Source organism: Oryzias latipes, chromosome 18 (assembly GCF_053564925.1).
Source record: "Oryzias latipes strain Hd-rR chromosome 18, Olatipes_Hd-rR_3.1".
NCBI classification, from domain to species: Eukaryota; Metazoa; Chordata; class Actinopteri; order Beloniformes; family Adrianichthyidae; genus Oryzias; species Oryzias latipes.
The window spans coordinates 31,723,388-31,750,193 of record NC_136254.1 but is presented as its reverse complement, the minus strand read 5'-3'; the positions used below and the strand labels follow the sequence as shown (position 1 = coordinate 31,750,193).

Here is a 26,806-nt window from a genome sequence, read left to right as displayed (position 1 = left end):
AAAGACTTTTAGAAAAATGAAAGAAATATTTGTCTAACAAACTACATCTCAAACTGATTACAGATGAACTTCACCGGTGAACACATGTTTGTTTGTTTCAACGGATATTACAACCCTGAGAGCAACGGCGACTGTATTAAGGCCCCTAATGCTGAGAGCAAAAAAATTTTTGAGTTAAGTGCTGACGATGATCCTTTCTTTTGGACTGATGTGACAACTGTGGTGCAGAGCTCAGTAAACACCATCACGAACGATGCAACATGCTATATGACTTTCTCTAGTTCAGTAAGTATGCTTGTTTAATCTTCAGGTTTCTTGATTCAAACTTAAACAAACATCAGATCAAACTATTTTCTGGACTATGAGATTGTCAGATAGAAAAACACAATTATAAACAACAAACCACAACAAGAATCAAGTTTCTCATGCACGAGGGAGAGGAGCAAATGTGTTGGAAAAGGTCCACCACGTTTCTCTTCTCCAAGGTCTGCCTCTCCTCGTGCTGCTTTTATTAAGAACACAAGTGGGAGGTCACAATTTCAAGACAAAGAGAAAAAGTTCATTAGGGGGTGTCATACAATGACCCTTTTGGTTGGATTCTAAGTTCAAACAGTATCCCTTATCAGTTAAGGACAGTGTCGTAAACCCCCCTCTCTTGCTGGGATTGGGATGAGAAGCAGATGAACAAACACACAACTGTTTTCAGAAAAGGTCAATCTGAGTTAACATTTAAACAAATACATTTAAACAATGATAATAATAAAACAATTTCCTTCACATAGTCCTTCCTTTTTATCATTGATAAATGTCAAAATCTCACATCCAATATCACATCTCTTTTCAGTTTTCTGTGACATCTTCATTTTTATAACACTTTCAATTTACACTCAGATGAGAAGTTTTTTTTTTTTCTTTTTCAAGTCATTTCAATTTCAAAATCATTACAGTCATCTTGTTCTCCCTTTAATAACAAGTTGTATTCTTGACTCATAAGAACACTTTGTACTCCACCATTCACTGCTCTGGAAATCATAGATTGAATACAAGGAAAAATGCACGTAGTAAACACACAACATATGATCAGTACCATAAGAATAGGTGACACTATTTTTAACAAAAGTTGCCACCAGGAACCAAAAGCAAACCAGGAGAAGAAATCCCAAGATTGGGGTTTCCTGTCATCCTGCAATGCCTGTTGAACCTTTTCAAGTTGATGTAATGCTTCAGTGACGCTGTGACCTTCATCTGTGTTGTCAGGAATAAATGTACAACAGGTGTCATTTAACATTTTACAGACACATCCCTCCTGAGCAACCAATAAGTCCAAAACCAATCTGTTCTTTAGAACCATAAGTCTCATGCTTGACATTTTTTCGTTATAGCCTTTAAATGCTTTCATTGTAGCGTTCAAAAATAAACCTAAAAATAAACCTAATCGATAATCAATGGTCTCAATTCTGAAAGTGTTTTTAGCATTTCCAACCTAGGGAAACAATGCCATAGTTACCTTTTCCCAAGTATTCCAGTGTTTATGGTCTTCAGTTACATCTGATCCCCAAATGGAATCATGTGGCTTGACATCAATAAGGTTACGTCTGTGACGCAGGTGAGGCTCATGGCTCAATTGCTTTGCCTGTAAATTAGGATGTAGGGATGAAGTTGGAATTACAGAACAAACATAGCAATCAGATCTATTCCTTTCTTTAGCCTGTAACATAACATACCTATACCAAGAATTTGTCATATACAGGTGAGTTATGTTCATTTTTGGACTATTCAAAACATCATGTTCATCAATACTCAGCCATCGTCGAGAAATGTTTAGTCTTTCCTCGTTGGTGGTTCTTCTTGCAGGTGGACAATGATTCCAAAAGAACCAAATCCTTGTGGTGGCTCCCGTCAGGAATAGCAGGAACAGTAAACAAAATAAACTGTCTCTTAGCCCAGTTGGACACGCCATGGTGGATATGTACCTATCTTCGGGAGGGAGAGGTTACTAGCACATCACCTCCTTAAGTCCTCTAACAGTGTAGGATCCGTGTAGTGCAAAAGAGATCTGGTGTGCTTTCTTCCCTAAGACTAGGTGGATCTCCCGGCTTCGCTGACGTTGAGACAAGCAGCTTCTATACAGCTGCCTCCCTTTGTAGTCAGACTTCCCCACCTAGCAGTTGGAATTAGCCTCACCCAGATGCTTTTTCTTGCAGTGTGACAGGTGGATCCAAGACATCCTTTCAGCAATCTTTACAGCTGTTGGTGTAGTCAGCAGGACTTGGAATGGCCCTTCCCCCCGTGGGCTGGACCAACACTTCCTTTTTATGGCCTTCACAAACACCCAGTCACCAACCTGCACTGGTGAGGTGTCCTGTGGAGATAAAAAGGAATCTGGCACTTGATTTGTCCTTTGCACATCTTTAGTGGTAAACATTTTTCTCAAATAATCCACTAAATTTGCATCATCATCTGGAGAATGTTGCTGTGTAGGATCAAGGTCTGGTAACCTATAAGAACGTCCATACAACATTTCAAAAGGCGTTAAAAGTTGACCTGCTGTGCGTGTGATACGCATGCTTAGCTGAACTAAGTCTATGCAGTCAGGCCACTGTCTGTTTGTCTCTTCCATGCATTTCTTTAACTTTGATTTGATAGTGCTATTAGTTCTCTCAACTAATCCTGCACTCTGTGGGTGATAACTACAATGTCTCTTTAGATCAATACAAAGATGTTGAGCCATTTTGTCTATCACTTGATTTACAAAATGTGTACCATTATCACTTCTTATCACTTGTGGTATGCCAAAAGTTGGGATTATTCTTTTACAAATAGCTTTAGCTACTGTAATAGCATCTTGTGTTGCACATGGAAAAATTTCAACCCATTTGGAAAATGCATCAATAATCACTAAACAATATTTCAATCCTTTGCTTTTATTCAATTCAATAAAATCCATATGGATTGTATGGAAAGGAAAAGTTGGTTCAGGAAATTTTCCTCTCTTAGGTCTAACATTGCCTTGGGGATTATGACGCATACATGTAACACATTGTTTACAAAAAAATTTTGAATAGAGAATAAATCCCTAACTTGTATAATATTTCTCTAATAAATTCATCCTCCCCCCTGTTGAATCATGGCAAAGCCCATGACTCAAAATTGCTGCCCATTTGTACATGGATTTTGGTAAAATAGGTTTACCTTCTGTGCTGACATAAAAACCTTGTTCTAACTTTGCTCCCTTTCTGAAACACAAATCTTTTTCTTGTTGTAGTGCGCTGTGTTGCATTTCTTTTAAAACATCAGCGGTTGCATCTGCAGTCACATCCTCATTTGTGCATATTTCTACATCTTTTGTTGCAGCTTGCTTTTCTGTTGCATCTGCAAAGGAATTAGCTTTAGAATTATGATCTGTTCTTCGTGTGTGTGTCTCACATTTACATATTGCCACTTTAGATGGTAACATTACAGCAGGGAATAATTCTTTCAGTAAGTCTACATGCGTTACTGGTTTTCCTGTTGATGTTTTAAACCCTCAGTTCTTCCACTGTTGACAAAAAAAATGCACTGTAGCAAACGCATATTGGCTATCAGTGTAGATTGTAACTGGATTATCTTTAAACAGTTTGCATGCTTCAGTTAAGGCTGTCAACTCTGCTGATTGTGCTGAGTAATTTCCACACAGGGGTCCTGCCTTCAGAACCTTATCTTGAGTTACAACAGCAAAACTCACTTTGTTTCTGCCTGTGTCATCTTTCTTTGCTGACCCATCAACAAAAACTATTTCTCTTTCAGTGAGATCTAAAAATTCATCACTAATTGGTTGAATTTGTAGTTCTGATTCATCTTTTATCTTTTCATTTCTTTTACCATCTAATCAATCTAATTTCTTCCTTTCAGGACAATCTCTCTCCCAATGATCTCTCTGTCTACAAATCCAACATCCATCATCAACTTGCTCTGACCCTCTCTTGCTACTTCCTCTAAACCTTCTTCTAAAACTTCCTTTAAAATTTCCTTTTCAATGACCACGATTTCTTCCTCTGTTCACATTCCTTCCAAAAAACACATCACTACTTTCCTCCTGCCAAAATGTATCTACACTTTGGCTACGTTCACACTGCAGGGCTTAATGCTCAATTCGGATTTTTTGAAAAAATCCGAATTGTTTGCTAGACCGTTCACATTTCCAAGTAAATCCGAACTTTTGTGATCTCCAGTGTGACCGTGACACGACCCAAACGAGACCCGCATGCGCAGAAGCCAGAAGAACACTCAACGGTGAACGACGTCACTTGTTGTTTGCGGAGCAAACCTTAACAATGGATTTCAACAACAGTGTTGTCAAAAGCGGAGCTCTTTTTGTAATATTAAATTTATTTTCACGAAGGAGCAGCACAATTACAATCTTCTCATTTTAAGAAGGCAATGGAGTCGGGATCGTCTGGACCAACTGTTGTGGAAAGGAAATGTGCATGTGTTGGGGCCGCGCGCCCGTGTGTGTGTGTGTGTGTGTGTGTGTGTGTGTGTGTGCAAGCGCGTGCCACGATAGAGAATAGGGGGGGGGGGGGGGGGCAGTGTAGGTGCGCATTCATGTTGTGTGTTACGGAGGACGGTAATAAAAGAAGGTTTCCCCCAGAATAAATGCTATGGACTCTTTATTAACCCGTTCTGGAGAATCTAAGGATCAGAACAGGGAGGAGGAGGAGAATCGCCTCGGGTCCCCCGCGCTTCTGAGCACGGTCGGAAGGGGAGAAAGAAAAAAAAGTTATCGCTGGAAAGGTTCAACACCACGCTCTGCCATTTATCTGGAAATTTTCTCAAAAACCGCCCAGTTGCGATAAGAGCCCTGGAGTTTGGCCTGAAAAGAGCGATCACCCCAAATATTAATCCAATCCGTGACCTCCCTTCCCTTCCACTGACTGATGTCAGCAGCATCGTCCACCATGGTTGATGTTTACGTTCTCGTTCCCGCCTACTTCAACGCAAAATGATGACGTTTGTTGCGTGTCGATGACGTACGGTTCGGAATCAAGTCGCCTGGCCGGTCAGACGGCGGTCGCAATTGAAAAGATCGGCTACAATTCGGAATCAGGACGGCAAACCCACGGGGCCTGGGTCACAATTGAAAAGATCGGATCTGTGTCATTCAGACTGTCATGAAAAGATCGGAATTGGGCCGCTTAGGGGCAAAAAATTCGGAATTGGGTCGTTTCAGCCTGCAGTGTGAACGTAGCCTTGGATTCCTAAATTTCTTTCTATTCACCATCACTTTTTCTGCATGAACAGCAAAATTCATAAACTGTTGTAGTGCTCCTGTAGGCAGATCTATGTAAAGTGTCCTTATCTAGTCTGCAATCTCTGGTCTCATAGCTTGCAGTAAAACTTGTTTCAGCTGCTGTCTATAGGGATCATCATCATTATCATCATCTCTGAGTCCACTGTTAGCTTTAAAACTTCTTCAAATCTGACTCTAAAATCAGACACTAACTCTCCATCTTTTTGTTTAGTTTGACCAATCTTTCCATAATCAGGTCTCATTGGAAAGGCTTCTCTAATTCTTTGTCCTAAAAGTGTAAGACTTTGAATTAACTCTTAGACTGTTATGCGGAAGAGGTCTGGGTGGATCGTCATCATTCATGGGATTCCTTTTTCCCTTTACTTTTGCCCAGTCTGCTTTCATAGAAGTCATACATGGTTTCTGACATTTAATGCCATTCAGATGGTAAGCTCTCTGAACTTCCATCATTTGCCCGTGAGAGATAACTCCCCTCACTGCCTTCCTAACATCCTCTAATGTCCAGGTCCTAAACACAAGAAGTGTAGGTCTCTGGTCATCTTCTCCAGCTCTGGGATTGGGCACTTCAATGATTGGAAATGTCTATGCAACTTTAGATGACTCTCCAGCTTCTTCCAAACCAACCCCCATAGTTCTACTCCATTCTCCATTCTCCAAGTTTTTTCCCTTTTCCTCCTAACATTATTTTTTCTTTTTCTGGTTTATTGAAATCAGTCACTGGTGGGTAAAAACCCGTCAACAGAGGAGCATTTGTCCCCTGGTAGGGAGGAGGTGAGAAATCAGCTGGTTTCTGCTCTCCCCCCCTTTCATCCCGCCCCTGCTCGGTCTGCAGCCTGCTGCAGCCTGCTGTTGCAGGGGTCTGAGTCTCACATCTGATTTATCTCTAGTTTTACTTTTCTGAATGCCATTCTTTATTTTTCGTTGCTTCATTTAAGCACAATTTTGCACAAATTAATTCTTCACTATGTTTTTGTTTCTTTTTTATTCTGTTTTGAATTGGTAACCATTGAACTAATTCAGTACATTCCCCTTAAAATCCTAGTTTTTATCCCATTTTATCAAGAATGTAGTTGAACCTGGATGAACCTCTTTCCATATATTTTTAATATCATGTTAATTCAACATTTTTATTTGAATTCCCCATTTTTTATTTTTTTTATTCATTACGTTAGTCACAGAGTGTGATCAGAACCAACAGAGAATTTCTCTCAGGACCGAATTTCACTCCCCGTGCAACAAGCTTCTAGGTCAGACCTATTGTCTGATCCGGTCACACGTTTAGGGTCCTCCCAGGAGCAAAACCCGTTTTAGACTCTGGGTTCTTTTCACCTAAAGCCTAATGAGATGAAATCTTGTTCTACGTCAACAAGCAGCCTTGTGTTAACACCGCAAGGTTTCCAGCTGCCCACTGCTTCAAACAAGTTCACTCCATTTACACATGCACTCACATTCACACCAAAAAAAAACGTTATTTTTTATTTATTTTTAAATTTTAATAGGCCTTTTAGGGACTTGAACCCTCTTACGCGTTTTAGGCTGCAGGACTTGAACCTACACCTTTATACAGAATTCTGGACTTTTCCGGGACTCCAAACCCACACGTATTTTAGGCAACAGGACTTGAACTTGTCCCTCAGAATTCTGGGCCACTTCGGGGACTTGAACCCCTGAAAAAGCGCTTTACTTGCCTTGTCGTTGTGGTCTGACTGGTTAACGAATAACGTCAATCCGGACCCAGGGATCAGACCAGTCGATTGGCCGGCATAGAATTCACTACGACGGACTTTCCTCCGGAGACCTAGTCTCACGGGCTGTGCACAGACTTCAATCGGCATGGTCCTCCCCCAAAGACGCAGATATGTTGTCACCCGGCTCGAATGGACCAAAGAATGTCAGATAAATGCATCTAGACATTACAGAAAAACACAATTATAAACAACAAACCACAACAAGAATCAAGTTTCTCATGCACGAGGGAGAGGAGCAAATGTGTTGGAAAAGGTCCACCACGTTTCTCTTCTCCAAGGTCTGCCTCTCCTCGTGCTGCTTTTATTAAGAACACAAGTGGGAGGTCACAATTTCAAGACAAAGAGAAAAAGTTCATTAGGGGGTGTCATACAATGACCCTTTTGGTTGGATTCTAAGTTCAAACATTATCCCTTATCAGCTAAGGACAGTGTCGTAAACCCCCCTCTCTTGCTGGGATTGGGATGAGAAGCAGATGAACAAACACACAACTGTTTTGAGAAAAGGTCAATCTGAGTTAACATTTAAACACACATTTAAACAAATACATTTAAACAATGATAATAATAAAACAATTTCCTTCACAGAGATCAACCGTTATAATGTTTCTTCATCATCATAGAACACCTTGGTTCTGTTTGCCATGGGCTCCCAGTCAGTTCTAGATTGGGTTGCCTCTCCAGAAAAAGTGAGTATAAGAAATTAGTGTTTTTAGGATAACATGGTTGATTACATTTATATGTTAAATTTAATTTTAAAATCTTCTGAGTGCTTTAATGCAGAAGGAAGTGCATGTTTTTTTCTCTAAACTTCATTTTCGTTTGATTTATTTTTGTTTCTTAAACTCATTTATGTGTTTCTTTTTTAGTCTGTTAGTGTTCTGGTCAATGGAGATGTGGTAGAAAATGTGTCAGGCTCTCCAGACGGTCCTGTTTACTCAGACACCAGTGGCTGCAGAATCTCAGGTTAGTAAATAACTCTTGTTTAGGTTTTATGTCTTATCAAACATTTCAGTCAGACAACTCTTGCAGAAGAATATTTATTTCACGACATCTTTAGGTTTACACAACATCTTTAGGATGACATTCACAATTTGATTCACAACTTCGTTTTGGCATAAGGCTCCGTTCAATTCCTTGAGACAATTATTTTTCCATACACTTTCGGGTAACAACCCCTGTAACGGAGCCCACAGGTGGAAGCCGGGGAGGAGGGAGGAGCAAAGAATGAGCGCTGAAGGTAAGAGAGAATGAACAATTGTACACCTGACTTAAATAGGACGCTAAGCAGGTGGGTTAATTAACTGACCCGCCCTAGGGGAGTAACATGCAATTCTGCCGAGTGTCTGCCCGAAATGCGACGAGTCGCTATTTCAGTCAGACAACTCTTGCAGAAGAATATTTATTTCACGACATCTTTAGGTTTACACAACATCTTTAGGATGACATTCACACATACACTTTCGGGTAACAACCCTCAACACCAAGATCATCCAGAAGAAGAAGAAAATGTGAATGTATAATGTATAATCAGTGTGTAAATAAGATGAGGTGTGTTTTCGGTGGCATTCCATTTTCACTTCATTTCATTTCATTTTCCAGTATGACTGCTATGTGTTTACCCGGCACCATTGACCGTTTGGCCGCTCCCTTCGAGAACCACTCTACGAAGGGAACATTCTATCTAGTGTATCTGCTATGTGTTTACCCGGCCTCATTGACCGTTTGGCCGCTCCCCTTCACCAGGGGAACATACTACCTGAAAAGAGAGGGAAGAATGAAGGGGAGCCAACAATATTACACAACCTGATTCAATTTTAACACCAATGCAGTTATTCCTTCTCATTCGCGGCTTCCACCTGACTTAACATATTCATCATTCAAACCAGACATATTTTTTTTTTCCTTTAAACCGCTAATATTTCATCAGAATTTAATTTAACACATCTCTGAAAGGCGGAAAAGGACCATCTTCCCATTGCTTTTAGCGGAGATGATGGCACATAAAGAGCAGCAGTTGTAGCGGCGCCTATTCTCAGGGAGTGCAGGGTGTAAAGGTCTGACGGAAGACCGCAGGGCAAGCAGACGTCTTTGCAGCACCAGATCAAGGACTGCAAGGGGTGACATCATTCGCCGGAAACGGAGATCAGACAGGGAAGTAGGGGTTCGTAGGTTCGGGATGCAATGCATAGATAAAGATAAAAGCATAATTAGTCTCGGCAAAGAATATAGAAATAACCCAGAAACCGCTTTGTTTTAAATTCTTGATATAAATGGAATAACAGTGCTTTTAAAGAACAGTTCTGAGAAGTGAAATTTAGTTGGTAATTAAGTAAAAGTCCCTTTATGGATTCATTGCACCATAAAACCGCCAGAATCACAAATTCCAGCAAAGAATTGATAGAGAAATATAGAACCTGCAACAAATCTTAACACCAATTTAATGTACACTAATGTAAGAGAAGTAACCTTTGACAATTCCAGAGGGACGCACCTTCAGAAGGTCATCGAGGAGCAGGCGATAGAAAGGTAACCAAAGACCAAGAATATTTGTAGATGAGGAAGGTCATCATCCCACGTAGCAATGGATCGCAGCTCGGCCGGTTATGACATCAGTGGTCCTCAAATAGGTGGACAACAATGCACAGACTATTGAAGTTCTAATTAGCCAAGGGCGTCTGGATACTGCAAAAGAAGAACTTCCGATCCACGAGGGATCGTAGGTTTAAGTATTTTAGCTAGACTGAACCTTAGCATTTAGAGGCAGAGAATAACAAGCCTCTAAAGGAGATGCCTCTAGCCGAGTGTATCTGCTTAAACAGGGCAGATAGAAGACTAATGGACACAAGATTTAACTCTTGAACTAAGCTTGAGAGAGTGTATGATAATTTCTCCGGTCAGGGTTAAAATGGCTCATGGTGTTATTAAACACTACCCAGTCAGCCTATGACACATAAGATTATCATTTCACATAGAAACAGCCTCAATATAATCACCATGGCTGAATTCTCTCATAAATTGTACTATGCAAAAATAAATAAAATCTCATCTAACCACACGATCCCTTACAAACCATTACAGCTGTGAATTCAGGCAGCCGGACAAACACAAACCACTCTACATAAATCTTTCTCCCCAAAACCAGAAGGCGCAGCCTCAGAAGAACAAGTGGTGGGGGAGCCTGGAGACACGACAGTCATTACCATAACAAAACCACTCCAAGCATAGAGAAGGAAAGATCAAACGCAAAACACGAAATCCAGAACTGGAACATGTGGCCCAGGATCGAGCTACCCAGAACAAGAACACAAGATGAACAGATTACCGTGGGACCAAAGCCACAGCAAATTTCAGGTGGCCCAATCATTGACAAATCATATTCAACCAAAGAATGAATAAACAATACACTGCACAAAGCTAGAGATGACATAATGGGGAGCGGCAAGCATCAATGAACCATCCAGATCCATAGAAGAAAAATAAATCCGGATGGGTGGAGGATCATACAGTATAGACAACGTGGAAACCCAAAATAAATTTATCCACATATTCAAAAGACCAGGGATACAGAGGAAATTTGACCACCGAGAAATCATCAATAACTCGCAAAATGAAGGGCACCCATCGCCTATAAATATCCATAGCAGGGCTTCTGATAATAAAGTTGATATTATTAAGACTGCCACGACAGCTGAAAGGTAAACTGACAAACACTTTGAGCGCCAACCGAATGCCAATGGACACCACTGAGAGGCATAGAGGCAGAAAAGTGAGAACATCGGCGACAATAGTCATCCTCAGCCTTATATCCCGTTCGGAGGAAAATCGTGGAGACAGCATGGGCAGATGAAGAAAATATATACCAATCCTGAAGGCGCATGGGGAACCAGGCCACCGATGCCCAGAAATTGAACTGCGAGGCGCAAACAGGTCCATATCAAGAACGTCAACCTGAACACTTCCTAGGGGCCACCCTCAGTGGCGGCTTTGAAAACGATGCCCCGGAAGAATCCATCACATAGCCCCCACAAACCTCCAAGCCAAACCAGAGAGAGAACAACAAATTAACTGCCCAGCCGAGAACACAAGGCCGGGATGAGACTGACACACTCACCAATGCGGCCGACGCAAGTCCCTGAGGACAGGGCAGGACCCACTGGGGTACACAGAGCAGGGAAAAACAGGCGGAGCAGAACCAGATGCAGAACGTGCGGGGGAAATGAACGAGGATCGCCGAGTGAATAAAATGAGCCATAGATGCTGCATAAGAGAGACCAACCATAGGAAAAACGTCCACAGAGCAGAGCCGGTCCAAGAGAGACTGATTCACATTCTGACTAACAAGCAGCTACAACACGAAGAAAATAAACAGAAGAACCGCCATAATAATAAAGCCAGCATCGAATTAAAGATAATCAAGATTTACACACAGCTCCCAAAGAACAAAACAGCAACAGAAACAAAGCTAAAAGCCACAAAATTCAGCCAGCATGAGAAACCTGTTTAAACGAGGACCGCCAGGCTTCACAACCACAAAAAAGACCCCACAACCCCTGAAACAACAACCGGACGACGCAGAACTGCAGCAGAATAGGAATCAGAAGTGCATCATAAAAGGACCACGAAACAAAACTACAATTCCCAGGGTCCTGAGGGGCGTGACGTCACCGAAGTAAACAGGAAGCAAGGGCGAAGCTTCAGAAAAGCAACACGGGAAAAGAACCGCTCACCGTAGTAATTCGGCTGACCACGGCAGACGAGAAGACTCGGACTGTTCCCAATCGAGGGCCACGGACACCGCGGAAGCAGACCCCCTGCAGATGCACGCGACCGTTGCGAAACGAACACGCTGTGCGCCGTCAGCCGCCCGCTGATCGCCGCAAAAGGAGAACAGACGCGGCGAAACGAAAACCCACATCAGAAAAATGGGGATCAAATAAGGACTATTGTATAGTGAGTATTTATGGTCCTAATGTTGACGACTCTTCCTTCTTTCACAGATTCTTCACCTCACTCTCAGTTCACTCTGACTCCACAATCATTATAGGAGGAGACTTCAACCTTGTTTTGGACCCTGAACTTGACAGACTCAGCACAGCAGCAAACCAGCGTACATGGCGGTCTGCAAGTATTCTAAAGCAGTACATGAATGATCTGGGTCTCTGCGACGCGTGGCGCTCATGTCACCCAAGCACTAAAGGGTTCACCTTTTTTTCTCCAGTTCACTATTCACACTCCCGTTTAGACTATTTATTAATCAGTAACTCTCTTTTAAAAAATATTCAAAGCTCCAATATCCATCCAATTATTATCAGTGATCATGCACCAGTCTCTGTAAACATTTCTAGGGAAAAATCCACACCCTCTGGTACAACCTGGAGGTTTAATACGTCTCTGTTAAAGGACCAGGAATTTCTTGAATTCTTTAAAAAAGAGTGGGCAACCTTCTTAGACTTCAACAATACTCCAGACATCCCACCGTGCGTTCTTTGGGAAGCAGCAAAGGCAGTCATGAGAGGGAAAATCATTTCTTATTCAACGCACAAAAAACGCAAAGAGAAAGCAGATTTATTAGAATTAGAAAATAAAATCAAAACCCTGGAGACTGCTTATGCTGCTTCTGCACAGGAACACATTCTGGGAGATCTGAAAAATTTAAAGCTGCAGTTAAATGACATCATTAATAAACAAACACAATTTCAAATACAAAGACTACGACTTGAAAGATTTGAAAACTCTAATAAATCTGGCAAATTTCTGGCTAATCAGCTTAAAATTAACAGAGAAAAATCATCAATCACCTCTATTATGGACCAAACAGGAAATGTCACCCATGACCCGGTCAAAATTAATAACGAATTTGAAAACTTTTATAAAAACCTGTACACACCGCAGATCAATCCGTCAGAGCAAAGTATTGACTCATTTCTTAATAATGTAAACCTACCCAGGCTAAATGAGGATCAAATCACAAACTTAGATTCTCCGCTCTTGCCGTCTGAACTTCATGAAGCTCTGTTACTTATGCCCAATGGTAAAGCACCAGGGCCTGATGGCTTTCCTGCTGAGTTTTATAAAGAATTCTGGGAACAACTGGCACCAACATTTTATAAAACTGTCACATCTATTAATGAGAGCCAATCAATGCCACCTAACATGAACTCAGCCAACATAATTCTTCTTCTAAAACCAGACAAAGATCCCACTAGTCCTTCAAGCTATCGCCCCATTTCTTTAATCAATGCAGATGTAAAAATTATCTGCAAAGCACTAGCACAGAGAATAGAAAAAATCACTCCTCACATAATTCACTTCGACCAGACTGGATTCATCAAAGGCAGACACTCGGATGATAATGTCCGTAGACTAGTTAATATAATAGACTTTGCCACCATTAAAAAACAGGAAATGACGGTACTATCGCTGGATGCTGAAAAAGCCTTTGACAGAGTTAATTGGAAGTTCCTTATTGCTGCCCTCCATAAGTTTGGTTTTGGAGAAGCATTCATCAATTGGATCAAAATATTATATCACAACCCCAATGCATCAGTTAGAACTAATAAACAGACTTCAAACAGGTTTTTTCTTGGAAGAGGAACCAGACAGGGCTGCCCACTCTCTCCTTCTCTTTTTGCTATATTCATTGAGCCTTTAGCTGCAGCAATAAGACAGAATGAGAGCATTATAGGAATAAAAACCAAACACAGCCATCATAAAATTAGTCTTTATGCGGATGACATATTACTGTTTTTAAGGAATTTACATTCTGTAAATGAAACAGCAATGATCATAAATGAATTCTCCTCCATATCAGACTATTCCATTAATTGGAATAAGTCTGTTTTATTACCACTCAACAGGAATATGGAACAAAGACTCACAATTCCAGTTAAAACAGGAAATATCAAATATCTGGGTATCTACTTTTCCCCCAAACTATCAGAACTGGTGCAGCTAAACCACACCCCATTACTGAAAAGCATACAGGACGATCTAACACGCTGGACCAACCTGCCTCTGTCCCTTATGGGCAAGGTAGCCACGGTTAAAATGAAAATCTTACCCAAGGTTAATTATCTCTTCTCAATGATTCCCACACAACCGCCATTAAAATGGTTCAAAACATTAGACTCATCCATATCAAGCTTTCTATGGAACAACAAACCTGCAAGAATTAGTCTAAAAACTTTAAAATCTGCAAAAAGCTGTGGAGGATTAGAACTACCTAATTTCCACAAATACTTTCTTGCAAATAGATTACAATATATCTTAAAATGGTTAAAAAATAATCCAGAAACCAACTCATGGTTAGACTTGGAACAGGTGTTATGTGGAAAGATCAACCTGTCACAGCTACCATTTATTAGCCAAACAGTTAAAAAACAGGATTGTTTCAAAAGCATTAATATAAATGCCACCTTAACAGCCTGGTGGGAATTTCTCAAAATATCAAAATCATCAATTCAACCGTGCAAAATGACACCCATCTGGAACAACCCGGACATCCTTATTAACAAAAAAATGATTCACTTCCCAGCTTGGCAAGCAGGGGGCATAAAACAACTAGAGCACGTAATTATTGATAGAAGATTCATAACCCCCCAGGAACTTCAAGACAAACATGGAATAAATAACTTCTTGGAATATCAGCAACTTAAATCAAGTATTACTAAAAAGTATAAAATTAAAGACGACGATTTAAAGCTACCAGATGTAGTTACCACTCTGATTAATTTTTCAATGAATAGAACTCTCTCCAAAATATACAAACTTTTATGTAATTTAGATAACAATATTGCCCTTCCAACAAAAAAATGGGATGCAGATTTGAGCATCAGCACAGATGAAAGCTTCTGGTCAGAACTTTGTCTAAACACCTTTAAACTGACAAAAAGTCCAAATCTGCAGCTAATCCATCTCAAAACTCTTCACAGAATTTACTACACTGGACAGAGGATGTTCAAGATGGGTCTCAGTAACTCAGACATTTGCGAGCACTGTGATAATAATCTACCCGACAGCTACATGCACGCACTGTGGTTCTGCACTCCTGTCCAGGCTCTCTGGCAGCAGGTATGTGCCGATTTATCAGTCTGGCTTAAGGTTTCAATCACTGCCTCACCGTCACTTTGTGTGCTTGGTGACATGAGTGCCATCGATATAGAAGAAGGATTAGCATCTATCATTTTCATAACTCTTTGTATTGCCAAAAAAACTATTTTAATAAATTGGAAAAACAAGAAAAATATAAACATAAGTCAACACAGAAATCTGCTGTTTGATCATATCAGCTTGGAAAAAATGTCAGCCCAAAGCTCAAGTAACTTTGAAAGAATTCAGTCTCTCTGGTCTCCTGTGGTTGACTCCATGACTTAGGGGGTGGAGGGCCTGGTCGTCGCTGCTCCTTGCCCTTCTGCCGTGGTTTGGGGTGGGGGTCGGGGCTTCCGGTGCCTGGCGGGGGCGGTGGGGGGCTCCGTTGGTCGGGGGGTCGGGTCCGGTGCCTGGGTGGGGCGGGCTGGGGCGCTGCGTGGTCCTCTGGGCTTGGGTGTGGGGGTGCGTGGTGGGGGGGTGGGGTGGTGGTCTGGCTTGGCTTGGGGGGGTGGTCCCTTTGCCTGTGCTGGGGGGGGTTGGCGGGGGGCCCTGCTCGGGTGGGGGGGGCCCAGCGGCGCCGGATGGGCTGCCCATCTGCACCTGGGGCTGGGATCGGCCCTTCCCTGGCTCTGGGACGGGACGGGACAACCCTCTCGGGGCCCCCGGTCGCTCTGGGTGTCACCCGCTTCGGCTGCGGGGTCTGGGGTGGGGTGGGGTGGGGGGCTTGTCGGCCCTGTCCTGTGGGGGGGCGTTCTGGGGGGGAGGGGGGGCCCATTATTAGTACGGGTCGGGGGGGCTAGCGGGTCGGGGTCTCCGCTGAGGCAATCAGTGGTTGCCTCGGCCGGTTGGCCTCCTCGGTCCCGTCGAGGCCTGACCAGAGCTCTTCTAGGGCCGGCGTCTGGGGGTGGGGGCCTGGGCTTGCTCCGGGGGGGGGGCGACGCTTTCTGGCTCCTCTCTCTCTGTGTGGGGTGGGTGGTGCCGGGCCTGGGGTGTCGGCGCCTCCGGGGGTGGGCCCCTGGGCTGGGTGGCCCTGGCCCCTTTGCTGGGGGTGGGCTGGGGGACGGCTGTTTGACCACCGGGGGACAGTCTACCAGCTGTCCCCAACTTACCCCCTTCCTTATATAACCTCATATTAGGGTGAGGGGGTGGGGGGTTTAGCCTGCGATGCGCCTTGGGGGGGGGCTACTTGGGAGTGGCCCCCCTCCTATGGTTGCCGTATGGAGTGGGCCCCCCCTCTTTCGGTTTTATTTGCACCTTAGACACGTAGGGTCCTTGGTAGGGGGGGTGCTTGGACATCACTGCCAGCAAGCAGCAGATGTCCTCCTGGCACCCTACCCGCCAATTTTAACCGCACCTTAGACATTTAGGGCCCCTTGGTGTGGAGGGTGAGGGGACATCACTGTGAGTAATCAGGAGATGTCCCCTTAGTGCCCTACTCGCCAATTTTAACTGCACCCCCCTTAGTACACACACCCCTCCCCCTTCAATATATACATTCAAACATAAACACACACACATGCACACAAACACCCTCTCAAACACCCATACACGCACACACATTTTACAAGGAAGGTGGGACCTGGGTCCATCTGTCCCCTACCCCGTCCCTGGTGGGGGGTGTGGGCCCCTTGGCGATGGCGGCCGTGTCCCTTGGGTGCCGGCTCCCTGGGCCCGGCGGTGCTCTCTCCGCACGGTGGGGGGGTTCATATTACACCTGAGCCGGGGGTGTTCGTGTCCCTGGGGGGTGGGTCCTGGTCCTTGCCCCTGGGCGCTGGGCCCCGCCAAACTTCCAACATGGCCGAGCCTGGTCGGGCCATATTTATAACATCCCTTATGGGCCGCCCTTTTTTCCCCGGGGTTCCCCCCTCCTGGGCGGGGGCGGCGGGCCCCTGCCTTGCTCCTACCTGGACCAACCGTGGGCCGGGTGGGTGGCTGCCTGGAGTGCGGAGCGGGTCTCCCTTGGGGGGTCCTGGCTCGTACCTGGGGTCGGGGCGGGGGGATGCCCGGAACTCCTGGGTGGTGGTGGGGTGCTCGTCTGGGGCTGTGGGCGTCCCTCTCCGGTGGGGCCCTGCGTTGGGCTCTTCCGGCGCGGCGGGGGGCTGCTTTCCTGGCTGGGCTGGGGCGGCGCTCTCTTTCCCTCTGCGCCTCCCTGCTCTCTGGCTCTGGGGGCCTCGCGGCGGTCCTGCTGGCCCTGGCCTGGGTGGCGGTCTTGGTCGCCCGGGGGGCGGTTGTTCCCTGCCTGTTCCCGTGTGGCGCTGGGGGAATTCCGGCTGCCGCTGCTGCTGCGGCGGGGGTATGGGTGTGGGGGTGGCTGGGCGCTCCTCCTCCTTCTTTTCACATTCCACCATCCATTTTAGAAGAACATAAACACTCACCCGAGCACAGGTGTTAGCTCACCTTTGCACTAATAGTTTGCATGATTGAATGAATGAAAGATTTCACACTAGTTGGTTTAAAGGCATAAGTATGCGTTCGTGAACACTATCTGTTTTGTGTGCATGTTGACATGTGGACATTGCTGCGGCTAGCAGGTGTGTTGATAATATTTGAGTGTGTGTGAACAGGCCCCGCCCTTTTTGTACTACATTTGAACCGTACCGTAACGATAAACAACCAGTAAACCTGCCTGCTCTATGCTGCTTCATGGTCTTACCCCCCTTCCCCTCCTATTATCACCCTCCTACCCCCCCCTCTCTCTAACGTCCCTCTCTCTTGTTCCCCTCTTTCCTTTTCCGTCCGGTCCAACACCAAAGATTTTCAAACATGATTGAAATTAATAAAGTTTGGCCTCAATTACAAAAGGGGTTTATTCAGACATACCTTTGGTTTGTCTGAAGATGAATAACCCCTCTTGTTAGAATAAAATATGTCCAACACAAGAGGCCCTCAGCTCTCATCTGTTTGCCTAGCTGTTGGACAGGACAAGTTGAAAAAAAAAAAAAAAAAAAAAAAAAAAAAAAAGAAAAATGGGGATCATCCATCCGAAGGACGGGGGGAACACAGCAAGACGCCGAAAGAGAAGGAGACCCGCGGCGCGGAGACCGTCAAAGAATGAGCGCTGAAGGTAAGAGAGAATGAACAATTGTACACCTGACTTAAATAGGACGCTAAGCAGGTGGGTTAATTAACTGACCTGCCCTAGGGGAGTAACCTGCAATTCTGCCGAGTGTCTGCCCGAAATGCGACGAGTCGCTATTGATGATACAGCCCAGTCAGTGTGTCTGAACTGTTGGATTTGTCTCCTTCATTTCTCAGGCTTTGGGGTGAAACCTGGAACTACACGCCAAAGTCTTGACGAATGTACTTCTCTGATATGCAGCAACACCAGTGTTAGCTCTACAAGCAGGTGTGACTCACTAAGCAATGTGACGGCAACAAACCGTAATTACATTCTTGATTTGAATTAAATATATTGCAAATCGTCTACTGACCAATTTTGCTGGTGTGCACCTGTTCATTTGTATAAATGGGTATTAGATCTCATTAAAGTTCATCAACAAATAAACACGAGACACATAAATGTTTGTCTCTGGCTTTGAGGAGCTTCAGAAAACAACACAGTGCCCTCTAGTGGCTGCAGGCCTCAGCTGTGGTTTACAATGACGTTTTTTTTCTTCATAAGCTCCATCAGCTGCTCGGTGAAAGGACTCTGCACAGTGACCGGTCCCACCGTCATTGACTTCAGAGGACAAATGAACTCAGTGTCAGACCGGTGTGAGTACACTCTGCTGCAGGATCAGTCTGCTGGATTCACTCTGAAGGCTAACTTTCTGGAACGGCATCGCAGAGATGTGAGCTTTGTGGACAGTCTCACTCTGGACTTCAGTCAGGGTGCTGACATTCAGCTGCTACAAGGACACAGAGTCCTGGTAAGCTGCCTAAAACCTCATGAGTTGATCTCCTCCACACCTCCTCTGCTCTGAAGATGATTGAGGAGATTTACTGACTGTTTCCTCCTTCAATCTGTCTGCTGTCCAACAGGTGGGAGGCTCACCTGTGACCCTCAGTGGTTCAGTCCAGACGTTTAACGGTGTTGGTCTCTCCAAGGACCAGACTGGAGTCACTGCCAATATTTCACTGAATGGTTCACCTGTGTCTGTGTTCTTTGATGGAACCACAGCTCAGATCTACATTGATGTACCTGTCAATGTTAAGGGTCTGTGTGCAGACTCTAGCAGTTCCTCATCTTCAAGGCTGTCCAGTGACTCCAGGTAACATCTGATCCCAAAGTCAGAGTCTCACTGATTGCTGCTCTGCTGCTGTTTGATGAAAGATTAGAACAGTCCTGACTGTGTGTTGTTTGTCACCTGCAGCTGTCAGCAACAGTATGTAGACCCTGCTGACGACACCATCAACCCCACTACTGTGATTGCACAGTAAGCAGATTCCTCCATTCATCTTCAGTGACATCAGTGATAAAGAACAAGTATAAATAATCATCTGTTTAACGTTTTCTCTGTTCTTCTCTTTCCTGCATTGAACAGGTGTAACATCCTGAAATCTTCACCATTCTCCTCCTGTAATGCTGTTGTTGATCCAGAGTCATACATAATTGCCTGCAGAAATACTTTGAACAAGTATCCTGCAGTGGACGGTCTCAGGTGTCAGTTCCTTAAGGCCTACGCCAAAGCCTGCCAGAAGAGTCAATCTACCGTGCAGAACTGGTGGACAGCAGCTAAGTGCCGTAAGAACGTTACAGAAATGATCTTTGTTTGTCAAAGCCCCTACATTCTCAGAGTAACACACTTGTTCTTCTCTGCAGACCACCCTGAGCCCATCTGTCAGGACAAATGCAGTGACCATGAGTTCTGTGGAGATATCCACGGAAACACTGACTGCCGCTGTAGAGCCATTTATGCCTCACAGTACACTGAACAGAACAGACTGGGTATGTCAGCTGTCAGACCTGATTATCAGAACTTAAAAAGGACTACATTTCATAGTTTGACTCATTGTTCACATGTTCAGGAGGTCCAACTGTCTGCAAGGACAACACTGCCTCCCTCACTCTGGTGGGTTGTCTCCTGAAGGAAAACGGCATCGACTACAATCACCTACACCTCAATGACAAGACCTGCACAGGTGTGATGGACCCCGAGAGTCACATGCTGAAGTTCAGCTTTAGCAGTGACAGTTGTGGAACAGAGGTCACGGTGGGTTTCAACCTCCAATTCTTTATTTTCCTGAAAAACATCTCCTCTCTGCTGAGCTTCTCCTGCTGCTCTCTAGTTTAAGCCTTCATGGAAACAGCCAGCCAGCCATATGCAGACAGCAGCACAGTACATGAGGCTCAGAGGGGGGAAGGGTGGAACAATCCACCAGCTGCAACATGAGGGCGTCTCCAGAAAGTGCTCGGGGGGGATGAGTTGTAAGAAGGACGAGGGGGGGATGGGGGGGGGTCAGTGTCAGCTTTTCACTGCTGCAGTTTTTGCACTCTATGGAAGTGAATATGTTTTGGTAGAGCCAAGGAAGGCAGCCCTCAGCTCATTGCGGGACTCTGATTAGATTAAATTCTTCTGGGTGCCAGCAGGTCGTTTGTTCTGTTGGCTGTTTCCTTGACCGGTCTTGCAGAATTCAAGGCAGACTGAGCTGAAAAGTGGGCAATTTAGACCAGTCTCCGATCGGTTCGGGCAGAAAAACGCTTCAAGTTACCATCCATTTTCTGCAAAAGTTCAAGTATCGTGAGCACTCTGCTTAAGGGGGCAAAACAAACACAGAGCTTTTGATCCACTTGTGAAAGTTTCTCACTGAGAGTCTATCCTCGAAGAATCTTTCCATAGAGCTTGGACGGATCACTCTCTCCGTCTTCCGCTCCTGAACTGCCCGATAAATCAGAAATCCTCCAATCTCAATTAGGAGGAATGTAATTATCAAAAATACGTACAGGTACACATCTTCAACAATTTCCACAGACAGCTGGGAAAGGCACACCAGCCCCACGGATCCAGGGGATCCGCCTGGGCAGGAAGGGTTCACTTTCCTGTTCCTTTGTGTGGAGAAAACTTCCATCCATCCATCTTCTTATCCGTTTTTTCCTCCTGCCGTTTTTTCTCCTGCCTTCGCCACTTGTGGGCGAAGGCAGGAGAAAACTTTGTCGATCAAATTTAGCGACCAGCTGATCAGATCCATTTTCAGTTACCCAAAAGGCAGAAGTTGCAGAGGGCTGAACAATGCAGCTCTGAGGCAGACAGGACAAAAAGCCTTGGGAAGGGCTTACACAGGAGGAGCGAGAGGAAAAGTGTTTGTCCTTGATGGGAATCAGCAAGGAATGGGCTGATTGTGGGTGAAAAATTGTGAAAACATGTATGGAGCATGCAGCTGGACTACACAAAATATCAAGGTCATAGACTGTTTGGTAAGAACTTAGGGTGAAATTGTTGATGTGCATTTGTTCCTATGGGAATGCTGAGGGCAACTGGTTGTGGTGAACACTTATACAACACATAAGGGTAAGATACAGGAAAATAGATGAAATGTACATGTGTCGGAAAGACGATTCAATGTCCAACCCAAATCCTACGAACAGCACAAAGAGCCCATTAGACCTCCTCAAGTGATAAGTGTGCCTCCTTTACATGCACACCCTGTACATAAGTATTCGTCCTCGGTCAATAAGGAGCCAGTACTCATACCCTACTAACAACTAAAAAGTAGCGTAAGTGCACCAGACAACAATGTCACCAGTATGTCATACATGAGTGCAACTTACATTGTCCTCACAAATACTGCTAATAATAATAACTACACACATTCACACAGAACAATGGTACATTCTATTTTCATGGTGTCCCTTAAGGAGCCTCAAGGGAACAGCAAAACACACTTGTGCCCTTTTAAGATGCAGCTCCTCCTCTCTATGACCCTCCATGGACCCAGACGTCTCCAAGACCCACATTATCTATACAGCTCAACCTCCCACAGAGGTGCATGTTGCAAAGGCTTTAGGAACTTCTGTTAATTTTCATTCATTTCCGTTTCAATTGACAAAATACTTTTGATTTACTTCTGAACATTTGATTCCTCAGACCAACAACAGCCAGGTCATCTTCACAAATGCAGTTGTGACCCGGAACAGCTCCTCAGACCTCATCACTCGTCAGGATAAAGTCTTCATTGAGTTCTCCTGCAGCCATCCTGCACCTGAACTGCAGAATGTGGCCTTCAAGATTATAGATAAGTGAGTACTAAATTAGAATAAAAATGTCAAAATTATGAACTGGATTATGAGTTAAAGAATCTTCTTTGTTCTTTTCAGCTCTGTGGAAGTTGTCCTCCAATCTGGAGAGTGGCACTACAGCTTGACCATGAAGGCTTACTCTGATGCTGCCCAAACCCAACTTTTGGGTCCAAACAGTGATGTCAGGCTGAACCAGAAGATCTGGATTGTGCTGGAGACCAACGGTCTGGATGAAGAGGTGGTTTCTGTGGTGACCGACTCCTGCTGGGCAACCAGTGGGAACTCACCCAGCAGCTCTCCCAGATATGACCTGATCACAGACGGGTGAGACGATCAGAACCTCCTGCTTCAAGGCAACCATCTTAAAATTCTGACAATAGTTTTTTTTTTTTCCTTGTTTGTTAGCAGCTGTGCAAATGCAGAGGATGGAACAGTTCAAGTGATGGGAAATGGACAAGGAACCTCCAACTCCTTCTCCTTCAACATGTTTGAGTTCTCTGGAAAGGAACCTTCAGAAGTCTACCTTCACTGCCAGCTGCAGCTGTGTGTCAAAAAGAACAACAGCTGTGAGCCGGTACGTATCCATGGAAACTTTACTGAATAAACACGTTTAATGAGAACTATGAGGACAGAAAATGTTCTAACGTCTGAACTTTGTCTTCCAGGGTTCCTCTGGTGCAGCTAGAAGACGCAGATCTCTCAGATACAGACGTGGAGCTCCAGCCTTGATCAGCATGGTCTGGACTCCTTAGGTAAGACTAGTGAACTTTACCAGAAGCAGCAGGAAGGTCACATGATAAAAGTTTAGCTCTTTTTCTTGAAGCATCTTTCATTCATTTTTAAATTCTGTTTCCAGGTGATTTCAACAGAAGCGTTGACCTTTCCTGACTTGATCCTGGTCCTGAACCTGAATGTGTGAAAGATTCTCAGTTCTTGTTTCTATGAATTAAGTTTTTAATCAGAACTTAAACTGTTGATTTTAGGGATGAATTCTGTAGAAAATACAAAACTTTATCCTAGATATTATATTGGTCATCTGATTGGTGCCTTAGTAATGACATGGGAAAGGGAAGTGTGTGAGTTTCCTTTAGCTTCTCTACAAAATCAAAGGATGTACTTTAAGTCAATCTGAGGAACTCCCTGGAGAATTAGCATTGGAGGATATATTATTGAGTAAATAGTCTAGAAATGTACAACTTTTGGGGTTTTGACTGGTTAGATTTTGATGTATGTTAACTCTTTTATAGAAGAGAAGCTCAAAAAGTATTTCCAAAGAGTTCCTATTACACTGGTGTTTACTGTCTTTCTATTGGGTCGTGTACATTTACCATCTAAACCACCCAATTCTGCTTCATTTGAACTGGTCCTTTTGGTTGATTTCCTTTTAAACTTTTAGGGCAAAATGTATGACAATAATGGCATATGTTTGTGTTTTTGTGGTTGTTTACAGTTTTTCAGCAATAATAATAAAACGTGTGGTTAAAGAAAAGTCTGAGTTTTCATCTCTGTGTTCTCACTACCACCACAATTCTTGGTGTTGAGAAGGTCGTCTTTTATGTTTACAATTAGCTGGATCTTTGACTGTATAATAACCCATAATAATTTACATTTCCACTGAAAAAAACAGAGAGGAAAAAATGCTTAAACATGTGAATCAAACTCTTACAAAAGTTAGTAAGGAACGTTGGACAGATGTGTTTTTAGAAGTGAGCAGTGATTGAGCTGTAGCCATTCAAGGACGATGGTTCTAAATGGTTCCTTTATCTTTTGGTGAATGTCACTCTTGCTGCTGTATTTTTTTATTTTTTTATTGATGTCTTTTTTGCTGTCGCAGATGAGAGAATTTCCCCATCGTGGTATAAAAAACATTTATCTATTATTGGGCGCTTATCTTGAGATAATCTACTCTACTAAAAAAAAACAACATTTTTTTTGGTCTACATAAGATTCAAAAGTCTGAAAACTAAAGGTATAAGCCTTAACAAATAGAGAGTGTGGGTGTGATAATAGAAATAAAACACAAAAAATATAAGTAAACCAAATGGTTTCCAGAGGATGGCTTAGGCCAGAAAAGTGGTTATTCCAGAATGCAAGGTTAGACTATAGAGCAGTAATAAAGACCATATGTCTGAAAGTGGATGCAGCAGAATTAAATATTAAATCAAAGGTCACCACTTTGGAATTCAACTTTGATGTGTTGCCAATAAATTTCCACCATAACCACCTAACGGGCAGGGAAAGCACTTTGTGTTATACTTTTATATGAAAAGTGCTTTATAAATAAAGTTTGATTGATTGATTTATTGAGCAGGGAGACTTTGGCCCCGCCCATTTCAGTTGCTGCATCACAAATTGGATTTTTTTTCAAACTGTGCATTTTTGTCTCCTCTGATTTTAATAAAGAAATACTCAGAAACACAATTTTAATCTTAAATGCCTTCATTTATATCCTCCATCATAAGAAAAATGCTACAAAAACATGTTAAAAACACCAAAAACATGCATCACAAATTTTTTTCAAACTGTGGATTCCAGTCAGACAACCCATGCAGTAAGATATTTATTTTCACATTCTTTTAGTTTTGAATAAGGCTCCGTTAAATTACATAAGACAAGATCTCCATAAAACTTTAGGGTAATAAACCCCTAACGGAGCTCACAGATGGAAGACGTGGAGGAGGGTGGGGCGACGAACGCAGCGCTTGCGGTAAGGAAGAGAATGAACAACTTGCACACCTGGACTTAAATAGGACGGTGAACAGGGGAATTGATTAACTGAACCACCCTAGAGGAGTAACCTTCCAGAGTAGTCTGCCTGAAATGCTCCCAAGGTCGCTCGCTTTTATCTGCTCTAATTTTAATAAAGAAATACTCAGAAACACAATTTTAATGAGAAAAATGTTACAAAAACATGATTTTCATTGGTGTCTGTCTTTAAAGAGAATATTTCTGACAAATTAAAAAGTATAACTATATATTTTCATTATCGTTCTAATTGCTGGTTAAAACTGTGTTTGAACTCTGTTTGACCCGTTATAATGAGTTTGAAGCTTTGCATGCTGACATTCCGTTGCTCTTCTTGCTTGCAGGAAACTTTCTTCAGGAAGAACAGAAAAAGTCAGATATGCAGCAACCGTTGTTCAAGACGACACAAACTGATGAAACTGGAATTCTACATCAATCCACGATCGATCCAGCATTGTTCATGCTTAGCACAAACTAACAAAAAAGTGTACTAACATCAAATTAATTGTCCAAACCTTAGACTAACACAACCCATGCAGCTAAGGACATCCTGAACTAAATGTAAGGAGCCATAAACACTTCAGAGTAGGTGGACAGAATTGTTACAGAGGTTGTTTCTGTCACTGCTCTGCTCACAAGAAACCTTAGAATTTGGTATTTAGAATTTGTTGGAATTATGTTAATTGCGTGAAACTTCCACTCTCTCCTTCTTTCTGTCCAGTCCAACTTGTATACAAGCTAAAATAAATCAAGTTTAACCTCAAATACAAAAGGGGTTTATACAAATAGAAACCTCTTGAGTCATCTGTCGCCGCTATCCTCGCAGGAAATCTAACTCGGGCCTCTGACCCTGTTTTTTAAACTGTCTTGTGTTTTCAGAAACCTTGAAATAACCCATCATGCCTTGTTTATTTTTTTTTGCTATATAACAGGTTTTTGAATTTCAATCAGTAGGCTTTATGCTGTTTTTCCCTAAAGATAAATAGCAGCGTCCATTTTAAGTCACTTTTAAGTCATTGACAAGAAACATACAGCCATAGAATTTTTACCATTCTAGTTTGGATTTGGATCAATCAGATTTTGAACCTCTAAAACAGATTTGAAAGGTTTCCTCTACAATCAACTTAGTGACTGTTGTGTTTTAAGTGAACAGAGGCTGGTGCCCAGATCCTGTCAACACATCTTTATTAAAGGGTGGTAATTGATGCATGTACCTGTAAACACTAAACAGATCGGTTGGGTTTCCATCCCAATTAAAAGTCAACACTTTGGAATGCAACTTCGATACGTTACCAAGAAACTTCCACCATACCCAACTAACGGGCCTCAACTGATCAGGTAATGGTTTAGAGAAAGTTGTGTAAGGTGGAAACACGGGAACATGTTGTTTCATGTCTAGTTTCTACTAGATTCTATAATAATGGTCTTAATGTCATGTTTGATATTTTCTCTTTATAATAATACTTTTTTTGTTAAAAGTCCTCTGGAAAAGCATTATCATCCTGCTGGGATAAAAAGTACCATGTTCATTACAATAAAGTAACCGACGAATAATCTCAATGTCCCTTGTTGTATCAGTGACTTGTTGTATCAGTGAATTATAATTGCAAAGAACATGTCATTGCGACTCTATTAAAAACCTCTGTAAATTGATTATTAATGCACCTTTATTGTGTTTCTCCTGTAAAATAAAGCCTAAAAGTCTTAGTCACTTCCCTTTTTTCATTTTTATTTTGAAGGATGTTTCTGAAATAAAAA

General features: G+C 43.1%; 1 protein-coding gene across 3 annotated transcripts in view; it reads left to right on the top strand.

Moving 5' to 3' along the window:
* Positions 1-23,792, top strand: part of LOC105356345 (alpha-tectorin-like) — a 75,555-nt gene extending 51,763 nt beyond the window's left edge. The window contains exons 1-14 of one of the 3 annotated variants that reach the window (XM_078935766.1): positions 7,628-7,724; positions 7,905-8,001; positions 18,382-18,472; positions 18,758-18,995; positions 19,108-19,337; positions 19,440-19,502; positions 19,611-19,810; positions 19,889-20,014; positions 20,095-20,279; positions 22,152-22,303; positions 22,382-22,627; positions 22,712-22,877; positions 22,969-23,055; positions 23,160-23,792. In XM_078935766.1, the coding sequence (XP_078791892.1) occupies positions 7,680-7,724; positions 7,905-8,001; positions 18,382-18,472; positions 18,758-18,995; positions 19,108-19,337; positions 19,440-19,502; positions 19,611-19,810; positions 19,889-20,014; positions 20,095-20,279; positions 22,152-22,303; positions 22,382-22,627; positions 22,712-22,877; positions 22,969-23,055 (1,926 nt within the window). In that variant the 5' untranslated portion in view covers positions 7,628-7,679 and the 3' untranslated portion in view covers positions 23,160-23,792. Of the gene's footprint in view, positions 1-7,627; positions 7,725-7,904; positions 8,002-18,381; positions 18,473-18,748; positions 18,996-19,107; positions 19,338-19,439; positions 19,503-19,610; positions 19,811-19,888; positions 20,015-20,094; positions 20,280-22,151; positions 22,304-22,381; positions 22,628-22,711; positions 22,878-22,968; positions 23,056-23,159 lie in introns of those variants that run through there. The other 2 variants (XM_078935765.1, XM_078935762.1) reach the window with 2 other exon arrangements.
* Positions 23,793-26,806: the final 3,014 nt, after the last annotated feature.